We start from the raw sequence: 17,518 nt of genomic DNA on the forward strand, positions 1-17,518 counted from the left end.
GCCAAGAAGCAAGAGTCTTCCAGTTTCATGGTTGCAGTCACTATTCGCAGTAATTTTAGAGCCCAAGAAGAGGAAATCTACCTCTTACCCTTCAAACTCTACTCTTCTATTTGCCATGAAGTGATGGGACTGGATGCCATGACCTTTGCTTTTTTAATATTGGGTTTAAAGCCGGCTTTTTCATTCCCTTCCTTCACTCTCATCAAGAGGCTCTCTAGTTCCTCTTTGCTTTCTGCCATTAGAGTGGTATCATCCACATATCTGAGGTTGTTGATATTTCTCCCAGCAATATTGAGGCCAGCTTGTAACTTATCCAACCTGGCATTTTGCATAATGTGCTCTGAATATAGGTTAAATAAACAGGATGACAATAAATAGCCTTGTCGTACTCCTTTTTAAATCCTGAGCCAGTCAGTTGTTCTATTCGGGGTTCTAATTGTTGCTTCTTGACTTGCATACAGGTTTCTCAGGAGACAGGTAAGATGGTCTGGTATCCCCATCTCTTTAAGAGTTTCCCACAGTTTGTTAGGATCCACACAAAGGCTTTAGCATAGTCAATGAAACAGAGGTAGACATTTTCTGGAATTCTCTTGCCTTCTCTGTGATCCAGCAAATGTTGGCAATTTAATCTCTGGTTCCCCTGCCTCTTCTAGACCCAGCTGGAACATCTGGAAGTTCTTGGTTTATGGAATGTAAAGTTTATCTTGGAGAATTTTGAGAATAACCTTACTAGCATGGAGATGAGTGCAATTGTCCAGTGGTTTGAACATTCTTTAGTACTGTACTTCTTGGGAATTGGGATGAGGATTGATCTTCTCCAGTCCTGTGGCCACTGCTGGGTTTTCCAAACTAACTAACAAATTGAGTGCAGCACTTTCACAGCGCTCTGCTGGAACTCCATCACCTCCACAAGCTTTATTGGCAGCAGTGATTCCTAAGGCCCGCTTGACTTCACACTCCAGAATGTCTGGCTCTGAGTGAGACACTACACCGTCGTGATTGTCCAGGTCATTAAGATATTTTTTTGTGCAGTTCTTCTGCACAAAAAGATTCTTTCCATCTCTTCTTGATCTCTTCTGCTTCTGTTAGGTCTTTGCCATTTCTGTCCTTTATTGTGCTCATCTTTGGATGGATGTGATGGATATAGAGACTCAAAAACAAACAGTACCAGCCCCAAGTTATCTCATTCTGGTAGAAGGACAAAAGCTACTGTGCAGAACTATAATCTCTGCAGAAATCACAGGAGGTTTTAGTAACAGAGCAGACACCCAATAAATCTTTGCCATGTGATACGGTGACTTAACAGATGAAGCAACAGTATGAGGAGGTAAGCTCTCATCTCATGTCCACATCTGTGTAATAGCCATTCCTTTCTCCTTCCAGTCATTTAATAATGAATGAACACCTATTGTGTGCCATGTTTAAGACTCTCAAGACTAATCTAATAAAATCACTGCTTTCAATAAGTCATTCTTCTGCTCAAAAAAACTCTAAACTCTTCCACCTGGCTTTCAAGGTCAGAGATCAAATCCCATCCTGTGGTTCCCTTAATTACTCAAAATATGGTTGCTCAGAATCAGCCTTCTGAACACCCCTCACTGTTGTACTTTGTGTTCTGGGCCTCACCCCAAGCCTACCCTTAGCCAGTAGTCACAACAAACCCACTTCCATGAAGATGTGAACAACTGATAATGCCTTGTTTTGCTATTCCCCCTGGGGATATTTGCATCCTAAGAGTGGAATATGCTTTTACAAAGGAATTAAAATCTAACATTAGGTTTCCAGATCACATGGAAGGGACTGTCAGTGATTAGACTCTGTGTGTCTGCGTATTTATGTTAGGGGAACAGAGCAAAAGTGGGAATATTTGCAGTTTAAGTCTCACTCCATACTGAACACTCTCTATTATCCCCTCTTTGTCCCTACTGATATAAATGTTGATAGATTTTTCTTAATCTGTGAAGGTACCAGAGAAACATTTTTCTGCCAGTCCAAAATAAGGAAGTCTTATGACAGTTTCCTTGTTTGGTTGCCCTAGCAAGTGTCCAGTAAGCTTGAAGTAAACACTTCTACAAACACTTTTACTACCCAGGAACCATTTCTGTTAAAGAATCAGCTTTACCAAACTCTAAGTGACTCTGCATCTCTCTCCTACCAACCACTCTTTCAACATCCACCAGCAGAAGATCTGGATCCCAAGATACTGACAAGATGCCACAGTCTTCCAGAAGTGGAGCCACCTGTGCAAATGACAGCAACTCACATATTTTGCAGCTGCGATGAGGAGTCTGCAGTATAAGCTAGCTCCAGAACACCGAGCAAAGAGACAGGCACCAATGCTTAACCTCCCGATCCAACTCCTAGTCACTGAACCGCACACAGCTCAACCCATTCAACACATTATTCTACTGATTCTTTAATCTGTGTCCATCTCCTTGTAAACTTTGCACAAGGATGCTCCCTTCCTTGGTTCCTTTGATACTCTCAGTCACAAATAATTGCCCGCTGCAGAAGCACCATTAAGCTGAGCTCCTTTTAAATCCAGATTTCCTCTCTCAGTCTGCCTTGCACACTTCTCCCTTTAGAATTGCTCTCCTGTAAGACTTCCTTCAACTTCTCACTTTCTCGTAATGCTGAGGCATCTCTGTTAATCAGACAACTCTCCACTGAGTAGATTTCTTGAGCCCAGCCCTGTGCCAAATGCCAGGTAGAATACAAAAGTATCTTAGTAATTCCTGTTCTCAGAGCATCTAAAATCTAGCTGAGGAGACAAAACAAATACACATGAAAAGTTGAACAGTATGAAACAATAAAAGAGACAATACAAGGTACCAGACCTTTGTAAGTACAAGAGGTCAGAAGACATCACAGCTGGCTGGGGTGATCTATCATTTCCTTTCCTAGTCCTCCATCAGGCCACTCCTTAGACTATCTTTGAACAAAGCAATAATTTTCTGGGTGCTTACTATGTAAAAGGCACTGCTGAGAATGAAAGGAGTCCTCTGCCCTACAAGAGAGAGAAAATGCAAATACAAAGAGCTAGTATATAAAGAAAAAAATGGTAACTGAGAGAGGCAGAAAAGTATACAGACTATAGTGCTGTTGCATTGTTAATGGCTTTCAAGGAAAAATGCTTCTACAGCTGTTAAAAATGATGGAGATTATGGGAGTCAACGTGAATTTGTTTGAGTTCTCTATTTCTGCATAAAAGCTATCCTTAAACTCAGTGGTTTAAAGCAATTGTTCCATTTTGCCACAGTTTTGTTTTAGAAGTTTGGGTAGCTTGTCTTGTCCCTGATCCACGTGATGTCAGCTCAGGTGGCTGAGTCTGGGGGATGTATTGCAAGTTGTCCTCTTCACTCAAGTATCTGGTGCTCCTTGGTACCACTCTACACAAAGACACACATACACACACACACGTGGCATCTTATCCTCCAGACCCTCTGCACCTGGCTTAGACTTTTTCCAGCATGGCACTATCAGAGCATTCCGAGTTGTTGCATGGCAGCTTACAGCTCTGTAAGATTTAGAAGCTATCAGTGCTCTTAGAAGCAAGGTCCAGAACTGGCAGAGTAACACTTTCATCATACTCTACTGTAGTCCAAAGACATCATGGGGATTCAAGGGAGAGGCAAATAGACCATCTGTGGAAGAGCATGAAGAAATTGCAGTCATCTTTAATCAATGAGAAATATGAGCCAATGAGAGTCAGTGAGAGTCAAAGAGAAAATATGATGCCATTGCATGCAATATAAAAATTTATTTTGGGAAATCTTCAGTAATGTGATTTTTATATATTCTAAAATTAAGAGGTGAAGGCATAACTAAGAAAAAGAGTCTTCTGTTTTGTATCACTTGATTTTAGAAATATTAAAAATGCTAATGGTAAGTAATAAATAATCCCCCTGGTTTAAATTACTCCTGAAGGACTTTGCTTATGCCTTCATCTCAGTCCCCATAGGAAGCCTTGAACTGTTTTAGACAAAACAAGCAATCTTTGCTCCCTTCCATATTTGAGGAAAAAAAGAAGAGCCCATATACCAGGCAAAATAAAAACTTGGTCCCAGGGACCAGAATTTGAGTGTCAATAGCAGAACTGGTCAGAGGAACAATTGCCTGAAGAGAGAAACTGGAGAGATTTTTTTAGGGCAGAAAAGAAAGTTGAGAATCTCTGCAGCAATAGAAAGGCTAAGTGTTGAACAGGCTAGGACAGCTGGATCTTTCAGCATCAGAGAGTGAAGACTCACCACAGTGACAAAGGTTCATGGATCAGACTCTCAATTCCAGGGACCCCAGCTCCACAGAATTAGAATACACAGGCAAGAACTAGAAAAGAGACCTTGGAACACCAAGAACGTTTATCCTGTGGTGACAGCAATGAATGTGTGAGAAGCAATTAAATTCCAGATACACGTGGAAGGTAAAGCCAAGTTATTTTGCTGAGGGAGAGTACACAGGGTATGAGAGAAAGAAGAGTCAAGGGTGACTTCCAAGTTTTTGCATGAACAACAGGAAAGGTTGCAAGTAGAGAAGGTTTGGGGTAAGATCAGGAGCCCAATGTTTAATATCTAAAGCTTTATCTGTCCATCAGATATACAAATAGAGATAATAAGGAAATACTTAGGAGTGATGGAACAAGCAAGCAAAAATCAGCAAGCACTCTGAAGTATCTGAACAATAGCAATGACAAATTTGATCTGTTGGGTATCTAACAAGGAGGGGGACTAAGTAAAATATACAGAGGTATTATATCAAGACAATCATTAACTCTGAAAATGTAAATTTCCCTTAGTATCAAGCAGGGAATTAGCAGTCCAGGGATTAGCAATGGTAGATAATTGCTACTAATCCTAGACTGGAAAGGCAAGCGAGGATGTGATCTAATTGAAGCACAGAACTGGGATGACTGGTAGCTGCTGGATCCTCCACAGATCTGTGTGATGAAGCTGGAGTCACAGAAGAGCCGCTGCCTGAGGCAGAGGAGGGATGAGAAATGCCCCCGCTTCACCCTTCCTCCCACCTGCCAATCCCACCAGTGCCATTTGCTCAACCCAACCAAAAGTGATTAACAAGGTGGTACCTGGGAAATGGAAACTTTAGAGGCCATCTCTCCTGCAAGACAGAGCAGAACACAGAAAAGGGCACGGAGTGGATGTGAGAGAGATCAGGCAAAGACCAGCACATCATATTCAGGGCTTTGTACATCACTGGAAGTGCAGTGGAGAATCACTGACTAGTTATAAGCAGGAGGTCACAATCTAATTGGGATTTTTAAAATATCACCCAATCTGCAGTATAACAATTGCATTAGAGCTAGAGGCCAGGGTGATTAATTAAAATCATTAATTAAATTAATAATTTAAATTAAGTAAATTAATTAAAATCAACTTGACTGGGCCATGAGATGCCCAGATGGCTGGTAAAATATTATTCTTGAGTGCATCTGTGAGGGTGTTTTCATAAGACATTAGCACTGGATTCAACAGACTGAGTAAAGAAGATTCACCCTCCCCAGTGTGGGTGGGCATCATCTAATCAGTTGAGGGCCTTCATAGAACAAAAGGGCAGAGGGAAGGCAAATGTGTTTCCTTTCTTAAGCTGAAATATCCATCTTCTGGCATTGGACATCAGAACTCCTGGTTCTTTGGTCTTCCAACTCTGGGACTTAAACCAGTGGCCTCCTTAGTTCTCAGGCTTTTGTCTCTGACTGAATTATACCACAAACTTTTTCCTGGATCTCCAGCTTGCAGATGGAGATCTGCAAAATTCAGCCTCCAAAATTGTGCGAGTCAAATTCCATAATAAACATCCTCTTATGTATCTCTATATATCCTATCAGTTCTGTTTCTCTGGAGAACCTTAATACAATGATCACAAGAAGAACAGTTATTGAGACTGCTGTCTCTCTAGGCAGAGATTATGGTGACTTAGACTAAAGATGTGTCCAAAAAAAGTGGACCAATGTGAAACAAATGTAAAAGTTAGGCTTGCAAAAACAAGAAATTGAGTCCAAGGGAGGGAGAGGGAGGAGTCAAGGATAACTCCCAGGTTTCTATGCTGAGCAGCACAGGGAAATGGAGGAGTCATTTGCTGAGACAAGGAAACAAAAGAAGGAGCATATTTTAAAAGAAGATGGTAAATTCAGTTTTGATACTTGCAAGTCATCAAAAGGGTGAGATCTGATGGACAATGGATTATCTGGGTTTGGGGTTCAAAACTAAGATCTAAACTGGGATATATACAGAGAAGATATCAGCATATACCTGGTATCTGAAATCAAGGAAGTAAGATCACCTGGGAAGATTATGTGCAGTCAGGAAGGGGCCTGAGTTTAGAGGAACTCCAATAGATAGAGGAGAAAAAACAAAATCAGAAATAAGCCAAAGTAGATGTCAGAAGAAATTCAAAAGAATGATGCCAAGAAAAATGGAGAAGTGTTTTATGTGTGAAATGCAATTGAGAAATCAAGAAGGTTAGAACTAAGATGTGACCTTAATGAGTACTGTTTCTCTAGGGGTTGGGAAGAAACTGAGTTGGATTAGGAAATGAGAAAATAGTGACATCAAGTATGGACACCTAGTATAAGAAATTTGATTGGAAAAGGAAGAGACAAACAGGGCAGCAGTTACAAGTGGGTTTTACTGGACAGTAGGAAGCATTATAAATTTTTGAGCAAGAGAATAAATGACCCTATGAAAACAAGACTTTGAGAAAGTAATTTTCACCAGACTGGGAGAACATCTAGGGTAGCAGATATATATTCACACCCCGAAGTTTCATTGCTCCGAGTGCCTACTGTTTTGACTTAGAGGAAATGCAGACATTAGAAGATTCTCCTTTACCAAGTATATCCAAGGATGCTTGAAATGAGTCCATCTGGTCATCCCTACCACCCCCTTCAGAAGCACTCATTCATGGCCAGCCTACTGACCTCCAAAGTCTAAGCCAGTACCATTTAAATCTCCTTGCACCTACCAGCTGGTCATGGTTGTTTTGAAGGTTGCAGCTGCCAGCAGTGCTGCCAGAAAACTGCCCATGTCACTGGTGTTGCTGCCAGCAAGGATGGGGCTCTGGAGCCCTTCAGGGACAGGAACCTGGTTAAAATGTTCATTTACACTCGTCTCTGTATAGACCTCCTGGGTCAGAAGGCATAGACTCTCCAACAAAGCAAGAACAGCCCTGTGCGTGTGTGTGATGTTTTCTGATAACAGCTCCTGTCATCAAGTGCTGTCTGTTGGTCAGGAGGTTTTCTATGTACTTTAGCTTGTTTAATTCTCACAACCACCCTCTGAAGTAGGTATGATTATTACCATTCCTGTTTTACAACTGAGGGAACTGACACATGGAGAAGTGAGGTAACTTGACCAAGGTCACCAGTCTAACAGGTCGCAGGGCAGGGTACACACGCAGACTGTCCATGGATACCACGGTCATCACCACCACTCCCCACTGACACTTTGTCTTTGGGCTGAGGGTACCTCTGTTGCCCATCTCATAATCCTTCCTCTTATACTGTGTTCTCTTTGCATCCTTTTCTGAAATATGGCCACAGAGTCTACCCCAGCTCAAGAAATATATTTTTACATCTGGTTTTATGGGGGGGAGGAAGTGGTCTCACTTTCTTGATTCTATGTGATTTAGTGAGTGTCTATTCTTTTTTTTTTTTCATTTATTTTTATTAGTTGGAGGCTAATTACTTTACAATATTGTAGTGGTTTTTGCCATACACTGACATGAATCAGCCATGGATTTACATGTGTTCCCCATCCTGAAACCCCCTCCCACCTCCCTCCCCATCCCATCCCTCTGGGTCATCCCAATGACCCAGCAATCCCACTCCTGGGCATACACACCGAGGAAACCAGAACTGAAAGAGACACATGCACCCCAATGTTCATCGCAGCACTGTTTATAATAGCCAGGACATGGAAGCAACCTAAATACCCATCAGCAGACGAATGGATAAGAAAGCTGTGGTACATATACACAACAGAATATTACTCAGCCATTAAAAAGAATTCATTTGAATCAGTACTAATGAGATGGATGAAACTGGAGCCCATTATACAGAGTGAAGTAAGCCAGAAAGATAAACACCCATACAGTATTCTAACACATATATATGGAATTTAGAAAGATGGTAATGATAATCCTATATGCAAGACAGAAAGAGAGACACAGATGTACAGAACAGACTTTTGGACTCTGTGAGTGTCTATTCTAAAGAGACACTATGGAAGGGCAAAGGGCTACAGTTAAGCCCCAGATCAGCCAGTGTGCTAGTACACCCAGGATACAGAGAAACCTGTTATCCATATCCTCCTACCATGAACTCAAGGGCCAAATGTCCCTTTATACAAACATTTATGTGACTGAGGTGTGTCGGATAACAGGAGTCTCCCTCCTCCCTCATGTAAAAACAGGTCTACTATGACTGCTATTTTGACTGCTAACAGAGCAGAAAAATTTAGACTCATAGTAATCAGGTTATGTTTGCCTCTTCTCCTTATAGAGATATTTCAAGAACCAGGATCCATTCCTTGCCTAGCTATGGCTTAGAAAATCTTAAGAAGCTGCGGGCCAAGTCAACTTACCGCTTAAAAAAGCTTCCCAGTCTGGAAAAATTTGTCACACTCGTGGAGGCCAGCCTCACCTACCCCAGCCACTGCTGTGCCTTCGAAAACTGGAGGCGGCAAACGTGAGTCTTCTCTGTCCAGCCCTTGAGCCCTGTTTGGGCATTTCTCCAATGGAGTACTTGGTCCACAACTTCTGCATCCATGATGAAATCCCTTAGGCAAGTTCTAGATCAAAGCCTTAGTATGTTTTTTGAAAATGGGTTCACAGGAGAAAGCAACCCACATGGCAGGCTCCCTACCAAATATTAAATGAGCTACTATGAAAAACACCAAGCCAGTCTGATTCATAGCTGATGCTTAATAAATGTTTATTCCCTTTTCCCTTTGTACCAATAAGGGTATATACTTAAAGTCTGAAACTCTGCATCCTATAAATGTGCCGAAGTGTTAATCACTCAGTCATTCTGACTCTTTGTGACCCCAAGGACTGTAACCCACTAGGCTCCTCTGTCCATGGAATTCTCCAGGCAAGAATAGTGGAGTGGGTTGTCATTCCCTTCTCCAAGGGATCTTCCTCACCCAGGGATCAAACCCAGGCCTCCTGCATTGCAGGTGGCTTCTTTACTGTCTGAGTCAGCAGGGGAGACCATAAGTGTGCCAGGGACCATCAGAGTCAGCTTTGGAGGGGGGAAGCAAGATGCCATAACAGAGATTGATCACACACCCACAGCACACCTCCACCACGCTGCTGCTGCTGCTAAGTCACTTCAGTCATTTCCGACTCTGTGCGACCCCATAGACAGCAGCCCACCAGGCTCCTCTGTCCCTGGGATTCTCCAGGCAAGAACACTGGAGTGGGCTGCCATTTCCTTCTCCAATGCATGTATGCAAGCTAAGTGGCTTCAGACGTGTCCGACTCTGTGCGACCCTATGGACAGCAGCCCAGCAGGCTCCTCTGTCCACAGGATTCTCTAGGCAAGAATACTGGAGTGGGTTGCCATTTCCTTCTCCACCATGCTAAACCTCCCTAACTCATCTTTGGAGCTTATCACCTCACAGGGAGAACAAAGATTATGATGTCTGTTTCCTTTGGCTTTCAAGGCTGGTCAGGTTCCAGGAATCCCAGGTTAAAAAGGGTAATCCTAATAAAGCCAAGTCCTAGTGGGTAACTGGCTAAAAAGTTGAAGTTATAGAAAGGGGATACTTTGAAGTTTACATGTTCCAGATATATAAACGACCCACCAGGGATACAGGTGCTTCCCAGGTGGTTCAGTGGTAAAAAAAAAAAAATCCACCTGCCAAGTAGCAGAAGCAGGTTCAATCCCTGGGTCAGGAAGATCCCCTGAAGAAGGAAATGGCAATCCACTCCAGTATTCTTGCATGGGAAATCCTATGGCAGGCTACAGTCCATGGGGTTGCAAAAGAGTAGGACATAACTTAGTGACTAAACAACAACAATCAGAGATATAATGTATTGCCGCTGCTGTTGCTGCTAAGTCGCTTCAGTTGTGTCCGACTCTGCGCAGCCCCACAGACAGCAGCCCACCAGGCTCCGACATCCCTGGGATTCTCCAGGCAAGAGTACTGGAGTGGGTTGCCATTGCCTTCTCCTATATATGGCAATACCATATCATCACCGTATCAGGAATTCTCCAAGTTTCTGCCTCTCCTGAGCTCACTGATACAATCCATACCATGCAGTTGCACTCAGTCAGATGATGCCTGGTTTCCACTCTTGCACAGTAGCCCAGAATGAACACAGCTTCCATGATACTGTCTTACTGTTTAATGTAGCCACTTCTATTATTCAACCTTAACATGCAGATATATCCCCTGCTCTAAAGTAAAATAAAACAAAACAACCAAACAATACACACCCTAAAATGTTTTCAAAGTATTGAAGAGGTAGCAGTCCACACTCAGACCCTTGTAAAGGGTCTGCAGAAAAGGGGCTACTCTTCAGAATTAGCACACATCATTAGGGAACTCCCTAGAATCAGACACTCCCCGCAAGTTAGCTCAAGAGCTAGGGAATTTCTTCTTAACGACTAGAATTTTTAAGAGCGTGGGCTGAAGCAGAAGGCCTGCCTCTTTTATATTCCAGAAAGAGATATTCCAGCCAGGTCAGGAAAGATACCAATTTCACTGCCAAAATCCTGGAACTAAATGCCCCCCAGGAGAAATCTCAGAGGATGTTAAGACCACTGAAGGAGCTGCCCATCACGTGCTGTCAGTACCCAACACCATAGGAATATGGTCTTACTCAGTTGCCCAGACTCCTCTGGTTTCACCACCTCCTGGTAGTGTAGATGTTCCCTCAGGGATCACCCAACTGGAAATCTCCAGGTCTGTCTTACATTGTACCATGGCTTGAAGGGTTTCCTTGTCCCTCTGGACCACTGGTCTCTCACCCTCTCTAGGTCCCTATTTTAAATTACATCAGGGCTTCTCAGGTGTGGCAAAGGAGAGGTCCACAGCTCTTCAAAGAAGACATGCCAAGACAGAGTACAAAAATCACAATGATGTTTGGTCTTTCTATTTAGCAAATTCACAAACCCACAACAACATGGCTATGCTATTCAGAAGATAATAAACACAGGATTTGTGTTTTAATTGTGTTAATTCATGGCATACCATAGTAGGTGTAGTGTGGTTAGGTAATGAAATTTGAGTTTAAAGATGCATGATGAAACTGGCCCTCCAATCTTCACTTGGAAATAACGCCCAAAGTGTAAATCTTAGGCCCTGTGACTGTGAGATTTTGGCCAATGGCCCTTCTGAACTCTCATGGAAAAATCTTATTATCCACTCCCCTCCCTCATTTGTCACTGAACCGGTTATGTCCTTGTCATAGTTCTATACTCAGCTAACATTGTTATTTTGTCCTTGTTTTGTTATTTCTTGTATTCAGCTGCTTTCTTTCCAGCTAGATTTTAAACTGATGCACTGTGGCATATTCATTAAGTACCCACATAGGGCATGACCCCAATATGAACTCAGTACGTAACCACCATCCTCTGTCTTCATTTTGCTGATACCTGCCTAGTACTCACTGCCAGGCATGTTAAAACTTTGCACCTTTATCTCATTTAAGTTTCACAAAAATAACAGCACTATTTTCTTCTCACAAAGGCAGAAACTGAGGCTCAGAGACTGTAAACAACTTGACCGACACCAGCTGGACTCAAACTCTCTGGTCTGTCTATCTTCAAAGCTCAGACTCTGGGCCACTCTGCCATGCACTTCCCAAGTAACTGTTCATTGATTTATTGGGGTCCAGGAGTACCACTTTTTAACTCCACCCCAAACTGAATTTCCAATTTCTTATAATACTTAGGATTTGCTGAGGTATTGCAGAGGCAAGACTTTATTTCCCTGGCTTCCATTTTTCTTTCTAGTCTTCTCCCATAGACATACATTGTTTACCATTTCCCCACTCATGTCATTAGATCACTTCTGTTTCAGGAAAGGAAAACATCAATACTTAACATATACCGGTAGAAGTATCAACAATCAGTATCATCACAGCAGTCAACATAAGCCCCAAGAAGTGAAGGCTGTGCCTAGATGGTTAGTCAGATCCATCCCAGTGAACCCAATCACAGTCTGCAAGTGCCAGGTTACTTACTTCCTGTTCTTAGAACTGGGCTGCTGCCAATCCAATGACTGGAAAAACACAGAGTGATTCTCTTGTTCCCTCTTTGCCTGTCTCTGAGCTTGCCTTACTTTTTTGGTAAGATCTCTGACTAAACCAAAAGATTTTGTGCACATTTTCAATTCCATGTATGTTATTAACTGTTTAACCTCCTTAGTGTCAACTATGGCTGATGTAAGTAAGAAACTCTATCAGTCTCTAAAACAAAACAAAATGACACAGTCTCCAGGGGAAAAAATAAAAGAGTCCGAGTCCGTTGGCCTGAGGGAAATCTAGCAATTCACTTCACTTTCTGAAGGGGAAAGAAGGGAGGAATGGGGAGGGTCATGGGGAAAGTTCAGACCAGTCCACGTCCACTGCAGACTTGACCAGTCCCCATCGTTCAGTACCTAATGAAATCTTTACCTCTTCCATGCCCCAGTCACTCTCTCCATCTTATGGTTGGTGGGGGTGGGGCGGAGGGGGAGAGGGCAGTGTTTGAAGAGTTTTAACACTCACCTCCCCACTCCCTTCTGAGACTTTTGTTAAGGCTTGAGAAAAATGCAGTCACTCAACGTTGCTGTGAGTTTATCCCTCGGGGAGGGAGGAAATGAATAGGGTGTGTGTGATTGTTTCCATTCAAAAGAAGACCCAATGTGAAGCATCCCCATTCCTTAAGACTTTGCTTCAAAACTATTCAGAACTACTACCCCCTATCTCTACATGCACTATCCACTTGTCTGGATAGAATATTTGTCATCTGGCTTTCATTCAAATCCCTTCTGGAAGTGCTTATATTCTGTTGGCAAGGCCTCTTGTATGCTGGGGTTCAAAGGGGGGAAACTAAGACAGAAAAAGTGACCCCGAGAAGATCCAGCTCCCTAGGGCATGAGTTACAATCACTTGCAACCTGCATTCTCAGGTTGAGATCCTTTTGGGATCTCACTAGCAAACTGCTGAAAATGAGGGAGCCAGGCTTACCTTGCAGACAATGCCTGAGGCCTACGGTGGCCCTTGAGGAGTGAAATAATAAAGAATACACCCCTCAATAACATTCCAGGCAAGTTAGCAGACCTCCTAGTAGCACAAGTACCAAAGAGCCAGGGTCAGAGTTGGCTGGGAACAAACTAAAGCCTCCGATCTTCCAATCTATGCAGACAAACTCCCACTTGAGTCAGAGGACAGTCCAGAGCTTCTAGGACTGGAGTTTAGTGTAGAGAAAACAGCATGTATACTATTCAGGCATATGAAGAGAGGGCTGAGTAGCAATGGGGAAGGGAGAGGATGGAATTGATATCAAGTGTGTAAATTATCTGCACTTAACAGTAAGGCTTAGCTAGTCCCAGGCGCCTTCCTCCCCACATTCAGGTTGTGGCCAGATGGTTTCCCAAGTGGGCCATCCAACTCTAGGAATATACACACGAGTTGTTCTGTTCATTTACAGTAAGAAGCATTAACCCTTGAGCTTAGTCTCAAGGGCAGACAAACTGTTAGAAGAAAAAAAAAATCTCAGGAAGAAATCCCATTCTCTACCCTGTGTAAAGACAGTGATATATTTGCCATTCTGGATCCAACATGTTGACTCTGTTCCTTTTTGTATTTTTCTAGCTCTGACCTTCATCCAATTTGCAACAAATCTATTTTAAGGCAAGAAGTTGATGACATGACTCAGGCTAGGGGTCAGAGAGTCTCTTTGGCAGAAGATGATGAGCCCAGCTATGCCAAAGGATTTGACATGATGTACAGTGAATTTGACTATGACTTATGCAATGAAGTGGTTGATGTGACTTGCTCCCCTGAGCCAGACGCATTCAATCCATGTGAAGATATCATGGGGGATGATATTCTCAGAGTCTTGATATGGTTTATTAGCATCCTGGCCATCACTGGGAACATCCTAGTTCTGGTGATCCTGATCACCAGCCAGTATAAACTCACGGTCCCCCGGTTCCTCATGTGCAATCTGGCCTTTGCCGATCTCTGCATTGGAATCTACCTGCTGCTCATAGCCTCAGTTGATGTCCACACCAAAAGCCAGTACCACAACTATGCCATTGACTGGCAAACTGGAGCAGGCTGTGATGCTGCCGGCTTTTTCACTGTCTTTGCCAGTGAGCTCTCAGTCTACACTCTGACCGCCATCACCCTGGAAAGATGGCATACCATCACCCATGCCATGCAGCTCGAATGCAAAGTGCAGCTCCGCCATGCTGCCAGCATCATGCTGGTCGGCTGGATCTTTGCTTTTGCAGTTGCCCTCTTTCCCATCTTTGGCATCAGCAGCTACATGAAGGTGAGCATCTGCCTGCCCATGGACATTGATAGCCCCTTGTCACAGCTCTATGTTATGTCCCTCCTTGTGCTCAATGTCCTGGCCTTTGTGGTCATCTGTGGCTGCTATATTCACATCTACCTCACGGTGAGGAACCCCAACATCACATCCTCTTCTAGTGACACCAAGATCGCCAAGCGCATGGCGATGCTCATCTTCACCGACTTCCTCTGCATGGCGCCCATCTCCTTCTTTGCCATCTCTGCCTCCCTCAAGGTGCCCCTCATCACTGTGTCCAAGTCAAAGATCCTCTTGGTCCTGTTCTACCCCATCAACTCCTGTGCCAACCCCTTCCTCTATGCCATCTTCACCAAGAACTTCCGCAGGGATTTCTTCATTCTGCTGAGCAAGTTTGGCTGCTATGAAGTGCAAGCCCAAACCTATAGGTCAGAAACCTCATCCACTGCCCACAACTTTCATCCAAGGAATGGCCACTGCCCCCCAGCTCCCAGGGTTACCAATGGTTCCAATTACACACTTATCCCCCTAAGACATTTAACCAAGAACTAAAACACAATGTGCAAATGTTTCTGTGTGTTGAATGACAATTATGTCTTGCCTTTGAAGAATATGTCATGGCATAGCTGACAGAGCACTTCCACGTACTTCATCTAATTTAATCTCCCTGGCACATCCATAAGGTAAATTGGTCAGAAACTATTAACTCCACGTGATTCATTAGGCAACTGAAGACTTCATAACAACATTAATAATTAAAATAATGTAGTACTACATCACATTTGTTCTATCCTTTATAGCGTTCAAAGTGCTCTTGTTCAGATCATCTCAACTGATCCCTATAAAAGTCCTATTAAACAGGCAGAACAGGAATTATGCTTGGAGTTTTATAGACGAGGAAACCAAAACCTAAAGGGTTAAGTGACTTGTTCCATATTACTCGACTTATAAGAAGCAGAGCCAAAATTAAATGTCCTGACTCCCAGAGAACTTGCAAGAGAGGCAGTGCAATATTTATTCACTCACTCATTCCCTCAATGAAGATTTACTGAATATCTATGTGATGCTTTGAAATATGTCAACTTGAGTAGGCTGAACTACATTTCCCAGAATTCCCTTTCGTAAATATTTCCCATGAAGGTAGGCCACATGAAAGATTTTCAGGAAAACAGGAGGGTGGAAGGGAAGCTGCACACTTTGCTGCTCATCTGTTGATTCAGCTCACCGCTGTGAGTCTGCAATGGGTCCACCATACCCTGGAACCTTCCTCGGGTTCTCTGCCTCTTAAGTCAAGTGTATGTGTTTAGCTCCATGTTGAAGAACCCCCATCTTCAGAACACTTTTACCACCAAGGTCAGAAGCAACAAGAACAGAAATAGATTTCAGTTTGAACTTCTGGAGTCTATCTTTTGCTTATGGCTTCAAGAATGCTTGTGATCTTCCCTTTATGACTGCCTGCCCTATAGACTAGCATCAGATGTGGAGACAACATCCTTACATAGCCCACTTTACCAACCTCCACAATTGTGTAAGTCAATTCCCTGTAACAAATCCCTGCCATATATACATATGCAAGACTGCTTCTGCTTCTTCAGTCAAACCCTGACTGAAGTATACAACCCATACGGTGTGCCTATGGATTATATTGTTAAGAACACAGCAACTTTGGAATTGAAGCTGAGATTTCATTCTTATTCCACAATAAGGCAGAACTTCTCCCTAGCTCAGTGTCTCCCTCTGCAATGGGAGCTGGTTATAGTATCTAACTATTGGACTTATTATAACAATTAGAAAAGAAAGTGAGTTTAAGGTACCTATTGCTTTAACAGGCTTGATGAACAACAGTTTACTTCTTTCCCCCCATATCAGTGACTGAACTAGCACCTAGTTCTCCTGACCGTGATCTAGAACTCATTCCCTCACATATTATTCCTGATAAATAACTACACTTTCCCTACCTACTTTCACAAACGACCCCATTTAGATGATCTGATCATCAGTTCAGTTTAGTCACTCCATCGTGTCCGACTTTTTGCAACCCCACGGACTGCAGCACGCCAGGCCTCCCTATTCATCACCAACTCCCAGAGCCTACTCATGTCCATTGCATTGGTGATGCCATCCAACCATCTCATCCTCTGTCATCCCCTTCTCCTCTTGCCTTCAATCTTTCTCAGCATCCGGGTCTTTTCCAATGAGTCAGTTCTTCGTATCAGGTGGCCAAAGTACTGGAGTTTCAGCTTCAGCATCAGTCCTTCCAATGAATATTCAGGACTGATCTCCTTTAAGATTGACTGGTTGGATCTCCTTGCAGTCCAAGGGACTCTCTAGAGTCTTCTCCAACACCACAGTTGGAAAGCATCAGTTCTTTGGTGTTCCGCTTTCTTTATACTCCAAGTCTCATATCCATACATGACTACTGGAAAAACCATAGCTTTGACTAGGCGGACCTCATAAATAACCACAAATCCCCACAACCAGCCCACAAAGCTCCAAGTCTCCTGTGAGAGTATCCTTGTTCCATGTCAAAGCCAATCCATCCTTCTCTTGGCCCATGGCAAACATTTCAAAAGTTGATCCCAAATGAATTAACAAGAGCTGAAGAAAAACCAACCACTCTGCAGATGTGACCTGGCACCCCCTGATCTATTATGAGCATTGAGTGAAAAATGGAATAAGTATCCACAGAAATAGTCTAGAGCTGAGCTGATCAGTACAGTAGCCATTAGCCACATGTGGCCATTGAGCATTTGAAATCCAGCTAGCCTGAAATGAGACATGCTATGAGTAAAAGACACAATGGATTTCAAATATTTAGTGCAAAGAAAAAAGAATTATAATATCTCAATAATTTTGATAATGATTACACCTTGGAACAAGTATTATTTTGGACATACTAAGAAAAATACATTTAAAAATTAATCTCACCTATTTCTTTTTACATTTGTTAATGTGGCTGCTAGAATATTTAAAATTACCTAAGTGAATCATGTTTGTGGCTCATGTTATATTTCTATT

General features: G+C 42.9%; 1 protein-coding gene across 3 annotated transcripts in view; it reads left to right on the forward strand.

The window, feature by feature from the left end:
* The window catches only part of FSHR (follicle stimulating hormone receptor), a 189,720-nt gene extending 173,122 nt beyond the window's left edge, over positions 1-16,598 (forward strand). Inside the window, exons 9-10 of one of the 3 annotated variants that reach the window (XM_043918058.1) lie at positions 8,513-8,698; positions 13,819-16,598. In XM_043918058.1, coding sequence (XP_043773993.1) covers positions 8,513-8,698; positions 13,819-15,052 — 1,420 coding nt within the window. In that variant the 3' untranslated portion in view covers positions 15,053-16,598. The remainder of the gene's footprint in view (positions 1-8,512; positions 8,699-13,818) is intronic. The other 2 variants (XM_043918059.1, XM_043918060.1) reach the window with 2 other exon arrangements.
* The last annotated feature ends 920 nt before the right edge of the window (positions 16,599-17,518 follow it).

Source organism: Cervus elaphus, chromosome 11 (genome assembly GCF_910594005.1).
Source record: "Cervus elaphus chromosome 11, mCerEla1.1, whole genome shotgun sequence".
NCBI lineage: Eukaryota > Metazoa > Chordata > Mammalia > Artiodactyla > Cervidae > Cervus > Cervus elaphus.